General features: G+C 51.2%; 10 protein-coding genes across 10 annotated transcripts; 5 read left to right on the top strand and 5 right to left on the bottom strand.

Moving 5' to 3' along the window:
- Positions 1-31: 31 nt before the first annotated feature.
- Positions 32-1,419, bottom strand: N7468_009611 (acetamidase/formamidase family protein; the record flags this gene model as incomplete). The annotated part of the gene is made up of 5 exons (XM_058478907.1): positions 32-541; positions 596-872; positions 923-1,211; positions 1,272-1,290; positions 1,345-1,419. The coding sequence occupies 5 exons, from the start codon at positions 1,417-1,419 to the stop codon at positions 32-34; spliced, it is 1,170 nt and encodes a 389-aa protein (XP_058327237.1).
- A 1,319-nt stretch (positions 1,420-2,738) lies between these two features.
- N7468_009610 (signal recognition particle 14 kDa protein) lies at positions 2,739-3,215 on the bottom strand (the record flags this gene model as incomplete). The annotated part of the gene is made up of 2 exons (XM_058478906.1): positions 2,739-3,095; positions 3,189-3,215. 2 exons carry the CDS (start codon positions 3,213-3,215, stop codon positions 2,739-2,741), a joined length of 384 nt encoding a protein of 127 aa, XP_058327236.1.
- Positions 3,216-3,421: 206 nt separating this feature from the next.
- On the top strand, positions 3,422-6,045 carry N7468_009609 (MIF4G domain-containing protein; the record flags this gene model as incomplete). Its single annotated transcript, XM_058478905.1, is given in 3 exon segments — positions 3,422-3,623; positions 3,634-4,815; positions 4,868-6,045. The coding sequence occupies 3 exon segments, from the start codon at positions 3,422-3,424 to the stop codon at positions 6,043-6,045; spliced, it is 2,562 nt and encodes an 853-aa protein (XP_058327235.1).
- Positions 6,046-6,197: 152 nt separating this feature from the next.
- Positions 6,198-7,599, bottom strand: N7468_009608 (uncharacterized protein; the record flags this gene model as incomplete). The annotated part of the gene is made up of 3 exons (XM_058478904.1): positions 6,198-7,138; positions 7,192-7,531; positions 7,585-7,599. 3 exons carry the CDS (start codon positions 7,597-7,599, stop codon positions 6,198-6,200), a joined length of 1,296 nt encoding a protein of 431 aa, XP_058327234.1.
- Positions 7,600-8,300: 701 nt separating this feature from the next.
- Positions 8,301-9,675, bottom strand: N7468_009607 (uncharacterized protein; the record flags this gene model as incomplete). Its single annotated transcript, XM_058478903.1, has 4 exons — positions 8,301-8,705; positions 8,760-9,233; positions 9,289-9,411; positions 9,463-9,675. 4 exons carry the CDS (start codon positions 9,673-9,675, stop codon positions 8,301-8,303), a joined length of 1,215 nt encoding a protein of 404 aa, XP_058327233.1.
- A 1,225-nt stretch (positions 9,676-10,900) lies between these two features.
- On the bottom strand, positions 10,901-12,049 carry preB (alpha-factor pheromone receptor STE2; the record flags this gene model as incomplete). Its single annotated transcript, XM_058478902.1, has 1 exon — positions 10,901-12,049. The coding sequence occupies one exon, from the start codon at positions 12,047-12,049 to the stop codon at positions 10,901-10,903; it is 1,149 nt and encodes a 382-aa protein (XP_058327232.1).
- Positions 12,050-14,200: 2,151 nt separating this feature from the next.
- Positions 14,201-15,532, top strand: N7468_009605 (NADH:flavin oxidoreductase/NADH oxidase; the record flags this gene model as incomplete). The annotated part of the gene is made up of 2 exons (XM_058478901.1): positions 14,201-14,371; positions 14,435-15,532. 2 exons carry the CDS (start codon positions 14,201-14,203, stop codon positions 15,530-15,532), a joined length of 1,269 nt encoding a protein of 422 aa, XP_058327231.1.
- A 792-nt stretch (positions 15,533-16,324) lies between these two features.
- On the top strand, positions 16,325-17,416 carry N7468_009604 (SDR family NAD(P)-dependent oxidoreductase; the record flags this gene model as incomplete). The annotated part of the gene is made up of 1 exon (XM_058478900.1): positions 16,325-17,416. The coding sequence occupies one exon, from the start codon at positions 16,325-16,327 to the stop codon at positions 17,414-17,416; it is 1,092 nt and encodes a 363-aa protein (XP_058327230.1).
- A 605-nt stretch (positions 17,417-18,021) lies between these two features.
- N7468_009603 (uncharacterized protein) lies at positions 18,022-19,311 on the top strand (the record flags this gene model as incomplete). Its single annotated transcript, XM_058478899.1, has 3 exons — positions 18,022-18,287; positions 18,575-18,594; positions 18,644-19,311. The coding sequence occupies 3 exons, from the start codon at positions 18,022-18,024 to the stop codon at positions 19,309-19,311; spliced, it is 954 nt and encodes a 317-aa protein (XP_058327229.1).
- A 1,165-nt stretch (positions 19,312-20,476) lies between these two features.
- Positions 20,477-21,205, top strand: N7468_009602 (uncharacterized protein; the record flags this gene model as incomplete). The annotated part of the gene is made up of 1 exon (XM_058478898.1): positions 20,477-21,205. The coding sequence occupies one exon, from the start codon at positions 20,477-20,479 to the stop codon at positions 21,203-21,205; it is 729 nt and encodes a 242-aa protein (XP_058327228.1).
- Between the last annotated feature and the right edge of the window lie 174 nt (positions 21,206-21,379).

Raw genomic sequence — 21,379 nt, 5'->3', positions numbered from 1 at the left:
CGTGATCTCCGCCTCAGGTCTGATATCGAAATCAAAGATATCCATCGGAACACCCAATGTCGTGCACGCGTTGGGAATGTCCACAATTTCCAGCTATATGCCCTTGGACAGGCGCACAGCTCAGGAGTAGGTATATCTGGTAATCACTATACCCATATCGCCGCAGGTACTCGATCACCCGCAGGCAGGTCTGCCGGTAAGCGACGGTAGCATCCAAATAATGCTGCTTCCCTGTCTCATCGACCGAAAAGCCTTCGAATGTCAGGTACCGACCAGGGCCGAACTGCGGCTCGACGGGGCCTGCGTGGAAAATCGGAGACTTCATATTCAGTTTCGCCATGCCGTTCTTGATCACGGTAAACTTCAGCGTTATGACGCCTGCCATCTCGATGGCGCCGCAGAATGAAATCTCGCCGTCTCCTTGCGAGAAATGGAGATCGCCGACGGAGAATTTTGCACCGGGCACGTGGACGGGCAGGTACACCTTCGAGCCTCTGGAAAGGTTCTTGATGTCGCAGTTCCCGCCGTGCTCGGGGCGCCCCTGGTGATATTAGCAATGGTCGTCGGCGGGCTGTGGATGGGGGGGTTAACACACAGGGATCGTTCGTGCGCCTTCCTTCGCGACTCTCGCTTTGATGTCCTCTGGCGAGCTTCCAGCGTGGGAATTCTGCGGATTGGGAGGTTGCGCGACGATTCGCTCAGCGACGGTGTTTGCGGCGATCAGCTCGCCTTCGCGCCGGTTCCATTCTGCTAGAACCTCTGCCGAAGGAGCACATCCCAGGATACCAGGGTGGATCAGTCCAGCGAAGCGGACATGCGGGATATGTCGAGATGAACAGAAGATCCCTTCAAAGTCCCAGATTGCCTTGGCACTGTGTATAATATGAGCATGGAAGTCAACCTCTTTTGGGAAGATACATACGCTTTTGGATATAGTTCGTCCAGAAAGCCGCCTCCATTGTGGCGATCGAAAATTCCGGTAAATCCCCAAGGCTGCTCCTGGAAGGGTTGGACGTCTTGGATCTCTACAAGCAGGACGTCGCCAGGCTCAGCCGTCTCGATGTCGAATGGACCAGAGAGATAGTGGATTTGCGTCAGATCAACATTCTTGACATCGTCGGCTGAGTCGTTATTCTTGATTTGACCGCCGGTCCAGTCAAGGCATTCGATCTTGACGACTTCGTTGTTGGCGATCTTGCCGCATGCAGGGACTTTCACATGATTTGATCAGTTATGCGTGCGAGGCAACTATGCTGTTCCAGCGAACTCACTATCTGGGTGCCACCGGTTCTAGAGAAAGTTAGTCTCATAGTTCATGAACTAGAAGGGCGAAATTAGACATACGTGAAGCCCCTGCTGCTCTTGGGCAGGCTTATCTAGATCGACCTTCAGGGCCGTGCGAATCCCTTTGATACCCATCTTTACTGTGGACAAATACCTAGGTGGGATAGTTCAAGAGGTGTTATAGATGGTCTTTTGAGGAAAGGTTCTTCTCAAAAAGCAAATAGAGTTCCTAAGAGGTCTAAGTTCTCACTGAGGGGAACACGGACTGATAAGGAGCTTCTCCGCAGAGGGGCCGATCCATACTACGTAATGACATCTTTATCTCTCCAGCGGCCCTTTGCCCTATCTATCTCGCTCGTGCTCATGTAGCTCAATTTCGCCGGATAAATGGAAGCTTGAGTGCGAGTAGGTGATCGATACGCCTGTGTACTAATATTGGCTTCAATACCACATCAACTCGAGATATACCTCGGTAACCAAGCCCGAAGGCTTCCATGATTTATTATACACAAACCAGTCAACATATTCTCAAAGCTGCAAGTATCAGGATCAATGTCAATTTGAGTATTCCCAATAACTGTAGGGATGTATGAAGCTTTACATGCATTTTCTCCATGTTCTCCAGATCCCATGTCCACTCTTGGCAGCTCGCCCCACTCCTATGCGAAACCCCGGTTTATGCATACACTTAGATTCCTCCAAGGTATCACCACGGGGAGCCAATTGGATTTGTGAGATGAGGACGAGATATATTCCCTAGTTGAAAGAAAGAAAGAAATCCGTTGAATCTAAACCGAAATGAAGGGAGTCTGGCGGCAGAAGACCAAAGATGTCCCGCATATCAGAGAATGTATCACAAAACCCCTCTGTAGTCGACATACAGCTGCGATATCGATTCCATCCAAGTCTGGCGGATTCGGAGTTACCTCCTCCCATTCAGTGAGTTGGGTCTCCCCTTATCACTGTTAAGACGTTCCTGGCGCTTCTTGGGAATGTGCGAAGGGGAGTACATGAATACGGCAGGATGTCTTCCGAGTCCTTGCACAGTACTACAGATTCCAGGTGCAATTAGATGGCGAGGATTCCATGAGTCAGTATATTTGTAGGGGTTCTAAGAATCTTTCAAATGATCACCCCGACATAACCTCGCGATAGATGAAAAGGTTGGCTGGCTCTCACTTTAGCGTGAAGCAGACTTCCACCGAGCCCGGGAGATGCAGCAAGAAGCTTTGTCTCTGCAGATTTAAATTTTTTTTAGATAACATACTCGAGGACGGAGTTTTGGTTTTGTATGTACACCTTGTAGTGGAAAGCTCGTGATCAATAATTGCCACAAAGGCTTGGTGTAAAGCCAACCCTAACGCCTGGAAATGCAATAATAAAAGATTGGGCAAAATCGAGATCAAACCGAATGTATTGCAACCGGACCCTTTGAACAAGAATAAAAGCGCCGTCTATGCCTTGGCCTTCGCAGCTCCGCCCTTAGCCTTGGCCTTGCGCTTGCGATCTCGCTTCTTCAAGCCCGTCATGCCCGTCTTGCAAACATCGGCGTAGCGGGCGTAAAAAGCCTCAAGCTCATTGTGGGAGACGATGGTGGAGAACTTGACTTTCGAGGAGGTGTTCTTTGCGACCTTGCCTGCTTGCCCAGAAGATTTCGGGTTCGGCGCTCCGGTATTTCCATCGGTTGCGCGAACCACAACAGAGGGAGGCGCATCTGCGTCGGTGTTGGGAACTGGTTTTTGGCTCAAAAAAACGGAGCCTCGAGCCTTGTCGGATGTCTTCGTGAGCAGGTTTGCGAGAGATGAGAAGAACTGTCGGTCAAGCTGTTAGCGGAACACTTGGTGCTTGTCGCGTGGCCGGCGGGGTTGAATCCTGCACAACCTCAAAACTCCCGCAAAACATACCTCATCATGGCTCAGATGGGGTGCCATTCCGAACTGCAATATGGCCAAGGAGATCAAGAATTGACCTGGGGAATTTCCAACGCCGAGCAGTCCAGTTCTCGTGGGGGAAGAAACTCCGCTGTGGGTTGTGGGCCGCCGCCTCCAGATTTAACCGGCAAAAAAACAGTCGCCGCAAAAAAGTTCACTCACCGCACTCTACTTGCTCGGGTTTGAGCAACTGCGAAAGGTTCATAATGGCTAGATTCAAGCGCCCCCAGCATAATACGACATCCCTCCCCCGGAATTTGCGATCTGAGCTCGGGATTCGCGATACCTACGGCGAAAAAAAGCGCAAACGAACCGGACCTGCTGCCCGCAAGGACCGCCGGCGCGACGAGCGAGCGGAGAAAAAAATCACGGAAATCTTCACAGCCCTCAGGAAGACCTTCTCGGCGGGTTGAGGAAGATGAAGAGGACGAAGATGATTTAGATCTAGACGAAGACGAGGAGGAAACGTCCAAAGCTGCTCGAAATGCATCGAAAAAGAAGCCACATTCGCAAGAGCCAGTCTCGACGCTGAAATCCGCCCTGAAAAAGCCTCCGCCAAAGGATTCCGAATCCGAGGAAAGCGAAAATTTTGACGAAGATATTGATCTCAATGAGTCTGAGGACGAGTTCGGAGAGACCCCGCATATACCGTCAAATGTCAAGTCTAAATTAGACCAGGATGATGCAGAGATTGCAGCGCTTGAGAAGAAGCTGGGCCTTAAAAAAGGCGGCAAGCTTCCCAAGGCTTTTGCAGAGGATGGTTTGGATGAGTTACTGGGCGATCTTGGCGACCAATCCGAAGACGAGGACCGGAAACGCAAAAGGGAAGCTGATGAGTGGCTTTTGAATAAACGGCGCAAGGCTCAAAAGCTCCACGCCCAAACGGAGCAAGCTAGCGATATGGACAGCGACGAAGATGAAGATGACCTTGATGAACAAATATTTGGAGACAGTGATGAAGAAGATGAAGATCAAGACGAGGAGATGGGGGAGGGCAGCGACTTTGAGGGCTTCGATGAAAAACCGCCGCCGAAAAAGCGGGAGAATCCATACGTCGCGCCTGTACCAAAAGCTGAAAATGCATCTTTCCAAAAGTATATCCCTCCATCATTACGGGGCCGGTCGGATTCGAAGTCTGAGTCTATGACTCGATTAAAACGCCAAGCGCAGGGCCACCTCAACAAGTTGTCCGAGGCAAATCTGATCTCTATCCTCGGCGAGTTCGAGAAGCTATACCGAGACTATCCCCGTCAACATGTCACATCGACCATCATAAACCTGTTGATGGGGCTTATCTGTGAAAGAGCGGCTCTGCAAGACACTTTCATCGTGCTCCATGCGGGTTTCATCGCAGCTTTGTATAAAATCATGGGCATGGACTTTGGTGCTGAAATCGTGCAAAGATTTGTTGAAACACTAGACGCTGGTGGTGACGAGCGGGGAAAGTTCGAGGGCAAGGAGATTGTCAACTTGGTGTCTCTACTGTCACAGCTATACAATTTCCATGTGATCGGCAGCGCATTGATGTTCGACTATATCCGACTCTTCTTGCAGGAGATTACTGAGACAAACACTGAGCTCCTTCTGAAAGTCGTCCGAAGTAAGTGATATCGCTTGGCCATCATGATACCTATTCCTAACCAGTCGACCAGACTCGGGACCCCAGCTTCGACAAGACGATCCATCCGCACTGAAAGATATTGTCCTGTTGATTCAGCCTGCCGTGGCAAAGGCCGGCGAGGAGAGTCTCTCCGTGCGCACGAAGTTCATGATTGACACAATCACCGATCTCAAGAACAACCGCGTCAAGGAAGCCATCGGCGCCAACGTCACTTCGGAGCACATTACGAAAATGCGCAAGATTCTGGGTTCAATGAACAACAACCGTGTGATCCGCGCATCTGAGCCCATGAATATCTCCCGAGCCGACATCCACGATTCTTCCAAGAAGGGTAAGTGGTGGCTTGTTGGCGCTAGCTGGAAAGAGGACCCCTTGGTGGCAGCTCGTGAAGAGCTAGTTGGCGCTCCCGCCCAAGCACCCGAGGTGCGGGAGGAAGATAGCGAGGATGAGCCCGATATTGCCGAACTCGCCCGAGCTCACCGTATGAACACGGATGTCCGGCGCTCGATCTTCGTGGCTATTATGTCTGCGAATGATTACCAAGATGCCCAGGTTCGACTTACCAAGTTACGCCTGAAGCGTGCCCAGGAATTTGAGATTCCCCGTGTGCTTCTACACTGTGCCATGGAGGAAGAAGCCCACAACCCATTCTACACGCTGATTGCGCGCCGTCTCTGCGCCGAAGCCGGACGTCGTCTGAAGGTCTCCTTCATGTTCGCTCTGTGGAATATTTTTAAGAAGATGGGTGAGCAAGGCGATGCAGACGACGAGGCAGACTTCGATCCCGACGACGAGGAGACTAGTGTCAGCATGAAATCGGTCGTGAACTTGGCCAAGATGTTCGGCATGCTTGTTGCGGATGGTACTCTCACACTTGGCATCTTAAAGAACCTCAATTTTGCCTATCTACAGCCTAAAACGAAGGTTTTCACGGAGCTGTTGTTGATCAGTATCATCCAGCAGTCTCAGAAAGCCAAGAAGAAATCGAAGAAAGCAGATAAATCCAAGTCGGACGAGTCTAGGGATGAGGATGGGTTGATGCAAATATTCTTGCGTGTTCAAGAAACGCCTCATATCGCCAAGGGCCTCATCTACTTCCTGCGCAAGGTTGTTGCGAAGAGTGATATCCCAGCTTCAGAGAAGGAGCAGAAGCTGGTCCGCTGGGGCTGTAACGTGGCTGTGGACGCTCTCAAGGCCGTCTCGGACTAAACTGGCTCAATCAGAATGGTCCTTTCTCAAGTGTTTTGTAACTACGATATACCCACACTCAAAATATTAGGTGATCTTTTGAGAAATAAATTCTACCACATATAATCGTACAGGGTATAGGTATCATAGAAGGCAGCGTGATTCACGGTAGATCAACTGTCCGGCTCACGTATAATATCCCAATCCATTGCCACAAGCCATTTCTCCCCTTCGGACTGCTCTGGGTCTTGGGGCCTCCGAGACCCGGAGGCCTGAAAATCCACATCCCACGCCAACCCTCGATGAACACCTACCAAGTCTCCGGGTTGAACATAGTTAGGGTTTTCCGCTGCTACTAAATAGGGCGTCGACCGAGGAGGGCCCATGACCATAAGCCTGAGGATCTCAGCGTCCCCGTCATTGGATGTAACCGACACCTTTTCCGCTTCTAGAAATACAAGTGGCCCGGAGCTACTCAGGAACCCGTGTCGAGCATGGAGCACTCGTGCAGCAACCAGATACTGGCTGATCACAGTTGCAAAATTGTCCGTATCAATAGTGGATACGCGGTGAGGCAGAGCGTTTTCGCGCTTCGACCCTGTTTCAAGAATCCAGCTGCGCACCTCCGCAGCCATTCCTCCCGGGGCATACGCAGACACGCCGGCACGGGCCCGCCCGCGGCGGTGGAGGGCCCGCGAAGAAGGAGAGAAGGGCGCTGGAATATCATCAATTGCTTTCTTGGGGGACGGTGATTTGGGGAGGACAAAATTCGGTTTGCGCCGTTCCGGCGGCGAGGTTTGTCGCGTTGCGGTGGGTGTCTCGAGTTTGTAAACTGGTTGGCTACTCAGTGGCTTCTTGCTGGACAGCATAAACTTGGGCTTGCTGCGGAAGGGCGTTTTGGTGTTCCCTGGCGTGACGAACCCGGGAGTCGAAGGCTTCGCTGATAAACGCGGTGTTGCGTGCACGTCGGGCTCTGTGGATGTAGTCCTTGGCAGGCGGTTTGGTGCAGAGAAATCGAGGGCTTCATGGGTTTGGCGGCGAGGATCTGGAGACGACGAGGCTTGTTCCCGCGCTGAGAGTAACGGCTGGTCTCTTGTGCCCTGTTCATCTGCGACTAGCCGGCGCCGTTTGCTACTCGCTTGAACGGGGGCAAACAACGCATCATACTCTGCATCCAGGGGCCGGGGGTATCGGGCTCGAATGGTGGAGTGCTACTGATTGGATTATCCTCTATTGCGTTTGTATCGCCCTGTCCCAGGTCTCGATGCCTCGAAAACTCGATATCGTCCGAATCTTCGATCACGTCTCTCGGCCTCCGTGGCGCGACAGAGCGCTGTGGTGTGTAAGCTGCCGGGGCTGTCGACAGGGGTTCATCGTCATCGACTATATCGATTTGATTGCTTGTTCGTGGAGTCGATTGCGACAACAGGAATCGAGGCGAGTTCGCGAACTGAGGTCCGGCGCGACGCGTGGACTGGCGGCGGGGTAGGCGGAATGGGGACGGAGTCTGCAGCCAGGATCAGTTTGAGTTTTTTGGAAAATGGACGGTACGCTGCGTACTCCAGGTAATGGCATTTGCTTTAAGGGGCTGACATTACGCTGGGCGCGTGTCCACGGTGGTAGGAAAGGCCGCGCGGGTGGAAGTGAAGTCGGAGTCCAACCTCATCTGCTGCGGATTCTCTACTGGGCGGCGTTTCCCACTCACGGAGTACTGACATGGATACAAAAAGGGAACCATCTGCAATATATGGAGATAGCTCATGAACAACACCTTCTTATGGATATACGAATCAAAGGATCATGAACGGTGTGCTGAAAACTTTTCTGAATCTGGTGTTATCGCCTTGGACCTGATAGGATCTTCTGCAACCTGGTGTGATGTCCTCGGACAGGGTGCTAATTTGTACAACGGGGGTTTTTAGACTCTAGTGACAATCAGTATACTTGTTTCATTTGCATGGAAACTCCAGTTGCTTCAATGCACTGAATTAGCCCTTAAGAGTCCTTTCAAGAGCATATCGGACTTTCGTCGTAATCGAGCATGGAGTTGTTCCAGTAGCATTCAGTCTGCCCATATATTTAAGAATATCAAGAGCCATCTGAACGTGAGGAATTATTCAGGTCTTTAGGCGGACATCTTCTCCCCTGAAGTCTCTCGGCGGGATTCTACATCAAAGATGGGGGGAGTGGAATCTCGTAAACTTCATGGATTTTGAAACAGCTATCGTAGGGTATCAAGTACTAATTTAGTCCGACAGTGACCGCAAACTCCGGGCTTAACGGTACGAATTCTCGGCGGCATACGAGGTCACATCAATCTTATTTTCCACAGTAATGGCATTGTCGGGCCGTTGAAGCGACGAGGCACTTTCAATGTCATCAGTCCTTCTTGGTGACCATGCCTGGAACTTTTGATCGGCGATCAAGTCTTCGAATTCCATGCCGGGGTCATCGTATCGTGGCTTGGCGCCAGAGAACTTGGGCAGACGCGAAAGGCGTCGCTTCGGGGAACTAACTCTTTGGTTGCTTGCGTAGTAGTGGTTTCCGGTCGAAGATGGGGACATCAGTCCCAATTTCTGCATGATGGCGGAATATAAGGGCGCGGCAGCTGGAAGGCAGGCACAGACGATACCGACAGCGGCTTCAACGACAGTGAAGGTGACTGTATCAATATTGTTCCACTTGAAGGGCAAGTTAGCCGCTAATATTTCAAGCGCACGAGGTCAGGAACTTACTGTCACGTCCGTTTCATTGGTTACTCGGAAGATGACGGCAATCCTGGCGATTCCACATCCAACTGTGAAAGCACCAAGTAGGAAGACAGCGGAGAGAGCAACCTTACGCGCCGTTTGGATAGTCAAATTCCAGATGATCGGAACTGGGAGGAATAGAATGACCAGGTCTGAAACCGTGCTGAGAATCTGCGGTGCTCCCAGATACTGGACTGTGTGGGCCAAACATGCGCCGCCTGGTATTGGTTCTCCGTAGAAGGAGACATACCGAGTCCAGTAGTAGTCGATCGGATGGCACTGGAAGATGAACAGCAAAGTGGACGCAATGCCCAGTCCCAAAGCGTACGCGCCATTCGCCCAAAGAGCAACTTTGAACCATCGTTGCTGGACGAGGAATATGCGTCGGTATAGGACAAGGATAGACAATTTGACGAATAGAACGCCTGGAGCCCAGAGGATAGCGACGATCCAGTAATTCTTCAACCACAGCATATTAGATAAGCGATTGTACTCGAAGACAAGATACGCATACCGTGTAGATGTAGGAAAGCGCATGAGGAGGATCCTGATCCTCGTACTGGACGCGAATTTGGTGAAGACCTGCTCCACTTTCCAGCGCTTGACAAGAAGCAATCAACTCGGCCAAAACGATCAGCTAGAACTGAGTTAGCGATTTCTCAGTAGAGTTTCAGTTGAATGGACATACCCAAGCCACAATAATGAATAAGTCGTCCAGTCCCCAGCCCTTACCGTACCTGCGCTGGGCATACAGACGTAATGCCACCGAAACGGTCGCTGCGACTGAACATATGATGATCGCAGCATATTGCTGTGGTCGCTCATCAGCATCCCACTGTTGGAACTGTTTATTGTATTCAGCGCTCCCAGGCGCTGGGATGTAGTGGGCAGAATTAGGCATCCCTGATGACGATTAAATTTGCCAGGACCGGCAGAGGCCCATGAAGGAGTTGAAAAGGCGAAGGTCGCTTCAAAAGAACGAAGAATTCGCAGGATCGATCGATCGATCCTGATCAAATGCATTTCGCAGGCCCTTGCACACGCTTTACTGGTGAAAGTTCGATGGGGGCCATATGCAAGAGTTTATTAAACCCTATTGAAGACTAGCGCCTCCTCTTCTCCGTGAAGGACTGACCCTTCTGTTACCACGCGACGACAAATTCGGTAGCAAAGGATTCAGCCCCCAGAATAGAATGTCAGCTCCCCCCCCGTTTTGGCTACGCTGATCACACCTCGCTTCCTTTCTAATGGATCCTGGTCGGGCTATTTAGTCTTGGCTAGAGGGGTAGTTCGTATTGGATAATGTTGCATTTCAGCTCAACTCCAGAAGCGAGGTCCCTTGACAGGGCACGGCGATCAGCTGGTTACGCACGTCAGTGTGAACTCTTGTGAAGAACAGACAAGGCTCGGTCCCACTAGTCCACTGGGCAAGATCCATCTCCCCGTAAAGCTAAAAGGGCCCCTGGCTTACAATCACCGTGGCTGGAATTAGGTTCGGATCTGCGGTTTCAGGCCTTAAAACGGACATTGAGGTATCATCCCCATTTGTTGAGGTTTGTACCCTAAATGCCCCCCCCCCCCGGTCCGTTGGAATTAGAGAAAAAACCCGCGTCTCGCGGTCGTCCCTATTTGGGATCATTGCTGATGGAAATCGTGTGCACCATGCAATTTTATCTGTCACGTCCAGAGGGAATGGTTCTGATCACCAACACTCTGCTTTTGCTCCGGGGTTATATGGAAGCTTACGAAGAAGGGAGTCCTGGGTAAACTTGAGGCTACTGACAATATTGCTGGAAGGCGAGAAACAGCAACCTGTTCCAGTAAGAATGGTTTTCTCGCCAAGCTGCCTTTTCAATGTGACTAGATGTGTTATTTTGCTCCAGTGTCTTGAAAAATTCCGGCGCTAGACTCGTGCCCCAATTCCAGCGGCTATTCAGGCGGTTGCTTCTAGATCGGCTACAGTACTGGGTTTGGATAGCATTAAACGTACTTTGAGACAAGAGGCTAAGGCTGATTTTGTAGTGTTGAATGAACGTTCATCGCCTGATCAGGCTGTGTCTGAAATAATAATTGAACAAGTGTGGAAGTTTCGTATGAAGGTATTTGACCAAGACAGCCCGAAAGAGCTACTTCACAGTTAAGAAATCCAAATAAAACCGGTCTACCCCTTGGGCAAAGCCACCGAGAAGAGTTCTCATATCATCGCTGCAGGTTCGTGGACACTGCTCACAGAAATATTGCGCTCCACGGAAATACCATAGGTCGCAGCGTTGTTGGATCCCTTTGAATAGCAAAAGGTCTTGGCTGTAAGGGGCAAGCTCCGTAGCCACAGAGTTATTCCGCAATGTACTCTCGGAGTCAAAGGTGAACTTTTGCCAAAGATTCCGCATCCGGCTACGATTCGAGCCTGTCGACTTTATGTGGTCGAGGGTAACGCCAGCCCAGATGGAAGACAGGGGCAGAGAAATGGTGACGAGAGTGAGCGCGTTGGAACCAAACTCAGGGACATGGATCATGAATTGGAGGATGGTCACAATAGCGGGAATGAAAAGGGTCTGGCAGCCGCAGACGAAGATGATCTTCATGGGCCCGAAGTCGCGGACACCGAGACGACGTCGCTGGCGGATTGCATACCAGAGCTTTCCGACAAATATGGCGCAGAAGAAGCAGATGCTTATTGTGATCAGGATCGGCGTGGTGCGCTCCAGCCACATAAGGCTGTCGGACCATGGTGAAAGTGTCATCACCTCCCTGCAGTTCCCTACCATGTAGGCTAAACGGAACCCGATGGGTATGAGCGCTACTGCGATCGATAGTGCTAGTAAAGAGTATCGATAACGTCGGCGAAGAGTCAGGCATACGACCTGCACTTGTAGAACAAGAGAGATTTCAAAGCAGATGATAAGCATGGTTTCGAATACGACGGCCATCACCGACACCGCGAATGCACTCGTAGGCACTTCAGAGTAGTCTCCAGTGAAGTAGCTGTAGATATCCTCCAACCCAGTCGAGTAGTGGATGATCTGAAGGAGAAGTCGGAGAATGTTCAAGACAAGGGCGACAGCATTGAGGCAGAAAACCCAAGAGCCACGACGACGGGTCATCAGTAGGAGCATCACAAATAGAATGATCGAGGCCCCCAGCTGCGCTGCGTAGTTGATGCAGAGGGTTTGGTTGTAATGCACAAAGAACTGCAGCTCACGGATAGACACAGGAACAATGCCATCCGGGCTAGCTATTGTGATGTTCTGCTTGTACGGATCCATGGAGGCCATCATGCGGGTAACTTGGTTGTCGAGGTTCTGTTGCCGGATTCGACGAGGATGAATATGGTAGCTCTAGTATCACCAAAGAATTGATTGATCGGGGAACGCGACAGTGATCGAGAACCCAGAATCGCCGGCAGCAGCATCTTATATCCAGTATAGCCCCAGCAGGATCTTGGGATCTAGCGAAGGTGTCTGATGGTGAAGACATGGCTGAGACGAACAATAGGAAAAGTGGGGAGAACAATAGGAAGAGGTGGTGACACAAGAATAAGTGCAGTGAACGTGGCTGGTGCTAGCGGGCAATCTGATTGGAGAAGGCCAAAGTTAGTCAGAGGGTTTTTCTCTGGCATTACCCAAACAATACTCTGCATAATCAATTGAGCATACCCTGCGTCATTTGTATTCGAACGCGCCGAATGAGGTAATACTACCGGGTTTCAAACCCCCCCTATTCGAAACGGGCATACTTCTATGCATTTAGGTCCGACTTTCGAAAAAGTAGGTTCAAATTGTAGATAAACGGAGGAAATATGTATCAATGATAGGCGTACCATCCAAGGATCTATGTTGGCGTAGAACGGTATATATCGGCGCCTTCCACTCAAGATTAGGCCAATCACATCTGAATTGATATGTTCCATGACTCATCACCTCCTTGAAGTTATTATAATCTGTAGGACGACGCTGCTTCCTTACGATATTCGAATGCCGCCAAACCAGTTTACGTTTTAATAATACCTACAGTGTCGGTGTAATGTTACGTACGCCTAGTCAAGTACGGTGAGTCGGACCTCAAAGCTGATACTTGCTTGGCATCTCGTCAACCCTAAATGTGTCTCGTCACTATTTTATCCTACCGATCATGAACGGCAATAGGACTTAGGTGCCCAAGTCATCCATGGATTGGATACGATCGCTTAGTAAAAGTGGTGTCGACTGAGGATGCCCACGAGGTCAGGTTCTTATGCATTTGCTTTCGTTAGGTTGGGTTTCAGAACCAAGAGTAGTGAATGGCTGTTGGGATCCAATCTTGTGGTCTTCGGTACTAATCTCGAATGATAAGATTGGTCGCGACTATCTGGATACATATAGCTGGATGTGTCCTTATATGTTTAGTCCTTCCTGACCTTCAGAAGTACCGGCTGGTCCGAGACATGTTCCGCCTGTCAGTTGACAGGATCAGCTTTCTCTGCCTTCCTTCCCAGAATTGTTGGTACCGTGGACCTAGAGCAGCGCCTTAACTAACGTCTCGTGACAGGGTCAAAATCAAGTTACTTGCGGTCCCTCGCTCATCACGTGCCTGTCCTCCGGGTCACAACGGTTGTTCCAGAACGTTCTGTGTCCCACGGCTGGTAAGATGGGTTCCTAACCGTGTAAAAAGTCCATCCAATTTGACCGTCATCGCAGAATACGATTACGAACAATGTTCAGAGTTTAATTCGATTTCGGCAGCCGTACTATACATTGGGCGGCCTCATTCACTACCGATCATGGATCCTCTCCGTATCGGCCATGCATTCCCAGGCTTTACGAAATAGAGGCAATCGAGGCTCTTGCCTCCTAGGAGCCTGCCTTTTACAAGTCTATACTCCACGACTTTTCTTGGTCTCGACCGCGCTAAGACATTCTGCCCTTGGTTCCATCAGGATCAGGGGGGAAGATAAATCAAAGAAAATTAAAGTATGAGCTAATTCCTGCTTTAGCTCGTTGATTGCAAAACTCGGAACTAAATCGGTTCTAAATCGGCAAGGGGCATTCCCGGGGAGGAATTGGCCCGAGTCTCCACCAGCGAAAATCCTCGGAGACTTTCTAAACTTCACGTTTCTTCAGCGTATCTTCAGCCCTGTCGAACAAAATTGGATTAAGTTTCTGACAGGCACGATGACAAAGAGAAGGACTGGATAAGGTGATTGATCCTTGCCATGGATCTTCTCTCTTGGCAAAAAATTGGTCCCCTTGAGCTTACATATCGCCTTGTTGGTCGGCTCGTTGGTTGCGTGGCGGCCCCGCAGAAGCTTCGAAACGGGCGTTTCCAATCGATTAGAAATCATCAGATGTTCAACTCAGGAAGTATAAAAGGGAGATCGATCGACATATGCTGCGTTGGTACTATCCATTCCTGCTCTCAGTAGCGACCTGCATCCTCTCGGAACCATCATGACTTGGCCTGACGTCCCTACCAAGCCCGCCGAGGGCGTCTCGTTCTTCACGCCGGCGCAAAACCCACCGGCCGGCACGGCGCGCAACCCGCAAACCAGCGGCAAGCCCATTCCGAAACTCTTTCAGCCCCTGACCGTCCGAGGCTTGACGTTCCAAAACCGCTTAGGCGTAAGTCAAACCCTCTTTCTTCCATGCGTCGCCCGAAACCATGTGCTCACCATTTCTGCTTAGGTGGCGCCCATGTGCCAATACAGCGCTGATAACGGCCACATGACCCCCTGGCACATGGCTCACTACGGTGGCATTGCCATGCGTGGGCCCGGCATGATCATTATCGAAGCTACCGGCGTTCTCCCCGAGGGCCGGATCACCCCTCACTGTGTCGGTCTGTGGCAGGACTCGCAGATTGCCCCGATGAAGGAGGTGATCGAGTTCGCCCACAGCCAGGGCCAGAAGATCGGTGTGCAGCTCGCACACGCCGGCCGTAAGGCTTCGACCGTTCCGCCTTGGCTGGGCGGTGTCACTGCTACCAATGCTGTTGGCGGCTGGACCGACAACGTGAAGGGTCCCAGCCCGATTCCATTTGCCGAAGGCGACATTGTGCCTAAGGAGCTCACTAAGGCCGACATTCAGGAGGTCAAGGACGCGTGGGCGGCTGCGGCGCGCCGTGCGGTGGCGGCCGGAGTCGATTTCATTGAGATCCACAATGCTCACGGGTACCTGCTTTCTTCGTTCCTGAGCCCCTCCTCCAACAAGCGCACGGATGAGTATGGTGGCAGCTTTGAGAACCGCATTCGTCTCTCTTTGGAGATTGCCCAGATCACCCGTGACACCGTCGGGCCAGACATGCCTGTTTTCCTGCGTGTCTCGGCTACCGACTGGCTTGAGACTAGCTTGCCCGAGGAGAAGGGCTGGAAGCTCGAGGACACAGTCGAATTTGCGCGTGCGCTCGCTGAGCAGGGCGCCGTTGACTTGATTGATCTCAGCAGCGGTGGTGTTCACCCTGCGCAGAAGATTAAGAGTGGACCCGGCTTCCAGGTCCCCTTTGCGACTGCCGTGAAGAAGGCGGTCGGTGACAAGCTGCTTGTGGCTGCCGTTGGCACCATCACCAATGGCGTGCAGGCAGAGAAGATTCTGAACGAGGACAGCGTCGATGTGATCCTCGTCGGCCGTCTGTTCCAGCGCGACAGTGGCTTGGCCTGGGCCTTTGCAAACGACCTTGGTACTGAGATTGCTATGGCTGGACAAATCCGCTGGGGCTTTACTTCCTTCAGAAACGCTTCTGAGTACATTAATCCCAGCGCTTACAAGAAGGACATCTTCAGCTAAATTAGGCGATGGGCTTGTATGTTGATAGAATAGATGATAGAAAATGAACATGAGTAATGAAACTTTCAATGCAATACCCAGATTTTGTCCATTAAAAGAGCATCATGTTATTGGCCGTTAAGAAGGCAGAGTCGGCCGTCTCATGGAGCGGGGACTGCCTTGTCACAGCCCAATGGAGAGTGGGGAGTTCACAAACTGGTCCGTTTTCGCCGGGGCATCCTCAGAGGCGCTTCGGCCCTAGTCCGGTAGTGGCAGTTATAGGTTACTGAAGATCAGTCTTAGTTAGCACGCTCGTTAGACGGCAGACCGATTCTAGAAGCCAGAAGCCATAATCAACTCCCACACCGGCGAAAAGAAAGAGAGAAAGCCTCTGCTCGAAGGGCATCTCTCCCGTAAGTAACAAGATATAGATGTGCAAACCTTCGAACTTGCCTAAGGATAGGCCATTGATTAGCTCCAGGAACACACGCCATGCTGTACGGCAAAATCGCATTTAACATTCGAAGTAAGGAATACTCGACAGTGTCTCTTACTCTTATATGTTCAGAAAAGTGGGTAGGACAAACTCAATACTGAATCATGAAACTTGCTAGCAAGCAATTATTCTCTTTGATATTCTTAATCCAATTGCTCGAAGTCTTCAGCTTGATAGCAATAGCACATGGCTTCCGTTTGAGTGCGCAGAGTAACTATAATTCGCAAGATGCACTTTAGCCCCCCCGCGTTTTGGTGGCATGATGTCCTTCTGCGTCTCCCGGCCGATTTTGAGTATTGGTCCAGGCGACTTCGAGAATGACCGTAGCTTTGCTCCGACTAGACACCATATCCCAACTGTCTGTACCTCGTGGCAGTACTTATGTCAAAAGTGGGCTCAGGAGATCCCAAGACATCAAAACCGAAACCATACAGGCCCACCTGGGAATAAATGCCAATCAAGCGCTAAAGGTAATTGCGCGGGCGGAGCCCGTCCGTCGCAACGGCCCCGTCTCCGACGGCTCTCGGTTTAAAAGAGTTGGCATCGTGAACTCAACCGCCTCACCTTACAAACTTGAACGAAACGTCCATTCTCCGATCATCATGCTGAGTCTTCAGGGAAAGGTCGTTTTGATCACTGGCTTGGGCCAAACCAGTGACGAAGGATGGGGGATCGGCGCTGCAATTGCTACCCTCTTCTCCCGCCAAGGCGCTTCCATTTTCGGGGGCAACCGCACTCTGGCATCAGCCGAGCGCACGAAAGAACGAATTGAAAAAGAAGGGGGCATCTGTGATGTAGTCCAGACCGATGTGACCGATTCCGACTCGGTCAAAGCACTTGTCGACCAGTGCGTGGCGAAGCACGGCCGGATCGACATCCTGGTAAACAACGTCGGCCGCTCCGAGCCCGGTTGTCCGGCCACCATGTCGAAGGAGGTCTGGGATGGCCAGATCGACATCAACTTGAATAGTCTGTACCTGACTTGCCACTATGTGCTGCCCATCATGGAAAAGCAGGGCTCCGGTGCGGTAGTGAACGTGGCTAGCATCGCTGGTTTACGGTATATTGGAAAGCCTCAAGTGGCGTACTCGGCGACCAAAGCCGCGATCATGCAGTTCACCAAGGCCACAGCTGTGATCTATGCGGACAAAGGCGTGCGTTTGAATACAGTGGTTCCGGGCTTAATTTACACCCCTTACACAAAGACTCTGGCTCAGCGGTATGACCCCGGCGGAGATGAAGCGGTCTACATGGAGAAGAGGGACGCACAGGTTCCGATGGGGAGAATGGGGGATGCATGGGACGTGGCCAATGCTGCGTTATTCTTGGCATCGGACGAGGCCGCTTATATTACCGGCCAGAAGATTGTCGTGGACGGTGGAATTACTAGTTCGACGGGGCGGGTCTGAGGCCTCCAGGGCTGTGGGGGTTGACCTGGTGTAAGCAGCAAGACCAGTTGGATGTGAGGATAGTCCCTTTTTCTCCTCACAGAGTTTACCTTCCCCCTTTCTTCCACTCTTCTCCTCGGCTTATATACCCATTATACGTGTGAAACTGATTTCACCCTCAACAATCTGGTCTACCTCACAACCCTTCCTAGTCACAGTCTCCTCCTTCTTTCTCCATGGGGAAATCAAGCTAGGTGGATTACTCTGGAGGAAAGGAAAGTTGTTACCCTCAAAAGTGGACTCGACTGGTTAATGAATCGAGTTGTAGAGATCTTTGGCCGTAAGAACGGCGATATACGTGTACCCGATGAACGCTTCAACAGGTGTTCCAGCTCGTACATAAGATGAAAGCTTTCTGTCCCCGCTAGATTAATAGGTATATTAAGATATTTTAATACTCATTGCTTTAAGACTAGCTGCGTATTTCAGCTATCGCCATATGAATGCGGTCATCATGGCAGCACAAGATCATCCGGGGCCCCTCGCCGGATTAGGAAGGATCTACATCAACATCGCCAGTTCCGACGAGATCAGCGTACTCGCCGGCACCAGCTTGTGCGTTGAACATGAAGAGGAAAGAGGAAAAGCGATCCCTTCTCATCCCTCCCACGTCGCGTCCTCTTGATGACCTCCAATGGCCGGACATTGAGGCACATAACCACCCGCACGACTTGGAGCTAATGGCGTCCCAGCGGGGTGTATACTTCGCCCTTGCCGCTCTCCTGCTCTGCGTTCTTATTTACTTTTTGCCATCCCCAAGTGATCTTTCTCTCGAGGACCTGTCCCCGTACGTTCAGATCCCGTTTGGTGCACTCAAGATGAAACTGACGCAGTAAATCTCTCTAGAGAATATTCACAATGGCTCAGTCGCATTGCCCCCTCTCTTTAACTGTGGTTCAAACTCTATGGACCCCTCGCCTGCATCCAATCACCGCCAGAGACTTCATCAACCCGTCGGGGACAAACTTCTCTATTGAATATGAGCCGGTCTTCAGGAAGCCAATGGGCAAAAAATTGCTCATCATGGACGTTGACAATCGTCCTCTTGACGGCCCTGGGGGGAATCGCCAACAGGTCGAAATTAGACTTGCCAGAAATTAGCTATAATACAATCGGCAGACTTGATCATTTCATGTTTGGTGGGTGTCATCTATCACGCGCACGGATGCTCCGTACTAACGACTCCAGCGACGATCCATGGGTACGACTATAAGATTTTCAAAGCACCCAGCCCGCAAGGCCTCCACGGGACCTGGAGCAAGGTATCTGCCATCAGGCAGGCGCTGCAAGACTATGAAATCGTCGTGTTTCTGGACGCAGATGCGATCATCCGCTACCCTCATCTGCCTTTCGAGTGGCTCTTCAATTATTGGGGCATTAATGAGAATACCCGAGTCGCCATGGCGCTGGACCCGGACGAGCCACAGAACAAAGATTCCCAAGGAGTAACTTATCTCAATACAGGGTTTGTCGTGGCCCAGCAAAGCCTGGAAACAAATGAACTCTTCGATGCTTGGGAGTCGTGCCCTTCCGAGGTCCGGTATCCAAATTGCTCCTGGTGGGCCGAAGAATGGCCTCATGAGCAAGCCGCGTTCGGAGAGTACCTGCGCTATGACTTTGAGCCAGACGATGTCAAAGTACTTCCGTGTGCTGAGGCGAACGGGTACCCTGAGTTGGAGAATTCAACGTGTCATGGCGAATTTATCCGCCACTACTGGACGGCCAAACATCTGGTGCCGGCTGCTGTTGACTATTCGATCGCGCAGTACAGCATACGAGAGGCTCATTCCATCTTTCATCAAGATCTTGAGAAGCTGCTGGTGAACATGACCGGGCCAGTATCTCCGCACTACTAAGGCGTTACGGAGAGCATATGATATGTTGATCCATATCAGGTTTCTAACCAGGCCATTTGTGTAATTAAAGGAGGATTGACTAATTTCACGACCATCGTAATTATCTGAGGCGAACTCTGTGACTTCGAACATCCCTTAATTGCCAACCCGTAAACGGGTTGCGGGCATTCCCGATTTGTACATAAGGAATGTTGATCTGCTAGATTACCTGACACTCGTTCCTCAACCTCATGTCTATCAACCTATATTATACAGTTCTTCTACTATATATCCTATGATTGAAATGTCGTCTTTCGAACCGGCCTAGTGCCGAAACGTAGTAAGACGCACTCAAATGGGCAGCGAATGACAAAAGTTTCTTGGAGTTCTTTCACGACAGTGCACTTTCGATGCCGCAACTTGAAGTACAGTTTCTGCTGTCCGCGAACGGTCAAACACCATATTTATTTCCGAGAGCGGAGACCTTACCAAACCAGATCGAGGAATTGGAAGCCTTGATTGTGGATGCGCAGGCACATTCGTATGACCAAGCAGAGAGCAATATCGCAGGTAGGAGATGATTCCTAGAATTTGCAGCAGGCCGAAGCACATTTTACTAGTACAAGGCCATATTGAGAAGTCCAGAATCCGCGAACACCTTCCGGACGTTCAGCTGCGTTTTTTTCTTCAAGTTTATACAAGATGTGGCAGATGCCTGCAGAAGCGGTGCCCGCACGGTGGCATCTCAAATTGATGTACCTTGCAGTGGCGGCAGTCGCCATCTACTTTACCTTCCATTTGGTCTTCCAGCTGGACGGAGTGTCGACCGTCACCTCAAAGTAGGTTATTCCTTGATAGAGCCTTTGCTCAGCTTGATCTGACAACACCAGGGCGATTTCATCCTCAACTCAAGCACTCAGCCATGCCATACATGATATCCACTCCGACCTGCGCAATATCTACGACGAGCTGCTCCCCATCACAGCAAGCCACTTTACCACCCCCAACGGCACAGTCTACGCCTTGAAAAATGAGCCCGTCTTCACAAAACCACTGGGGAAGAACCTTCTAATCCTCGACGTGGAGTCGCGGCCACTCGACGGCGCAGGCAAGATCTTAAACCGCCAACCGCTGAACCTTGACAATGCCCCCTACGACACCATGAGCCGACTGAGCCACTACATGTATGGTAAGTGAGAGTCCCAGGGCTCAGGTTTCGAGCTCAAAACTGACCAGGTTGTCCCCCCAACCAGCTCGCACCCACGGCTACGACTACAGGCTCGTCCAACCCGCCAAGTCCAGCTTGACCGGAAGCTACCCCAAAGTCCCCGCCATCCAAGACGCACTGCACGAATACAAATTCGTGGTCTTCATGGACGGCGACACGATGTTCCCATTCCCCCACATCCCCTTCGAATGGCTCATGAATCTCTGGGGCGTGCAAAACAACACCCTCATCGCCATGCCTGAAGATGTCGATGCTCCATGGAGCTACGAGTCGCACGGCAACCTGATCCTCAATGCGGGATTCATCGTCGTGCAACAGTCTGAGCGTGCCCACGAGCTGATGGAGGCGTGGGCGACCTGTCCCGACGAGACGAGATACCCCGGCTGTGGAGAGTACCGCGAGAAATGGCCGCTGGAGCAATGGACGTTCTCGAATTGGGTCCGGTATGACTTCAATGGCACGAACGAGGTCGTGGCTATTCCGTGTACGGAGGCGATGGGGTACCCCGGGGCGCCGGAGGGAGGGGGTGTCTGCCATGGGGAGCTCATGACGCATTGGACAACTGCGAAGGATTCTACGTCTGCTGGGGTGCAGAAGTCCGTGATGCAGTATGTGATGCGGGAGGTGCATCGGCAGTTTCATCAGGAGTATGATGATGTGGTTCTGGATGAGAGGAGTGGGAATTAGAGGCTGGGAAGTGGAAGAGTACATGAGGAGGATATTTAAGCATCCCGAGTACGGCTCAAGTTGAGATTGACTACTTCGGCAGATATACTTGGTTTGCCTATCTCTCTAAAAGAAAAATTACCTGAACATTCAAAGCGGGTCATTGCGCTTAACTTCGTGAAGTAGTGCGGCAGG

The sequence above is a fragment of the Penicillium chermesinum genome (assembly GCF_028974085.1).
Source record: "Penicillium chermesinum strain IBT 19713 chromosome Unknown utg000007l:1.0-2695246.0:1.0-2697696.0, whole genome shotgun sequence".
Classification (NCBI taxonomy): Eukaryota; Fungi; Ascomycota; class Eurotiomycetes; order Eurotiales; family Aspergillaceae; genus Penicillium; species Penicillium chermesinum.
The sequence above is the reverse complement of the archived record's forward strand: the minus strand, read 5'-3'. Positions and strand labels throughout refer to the sequence as shown.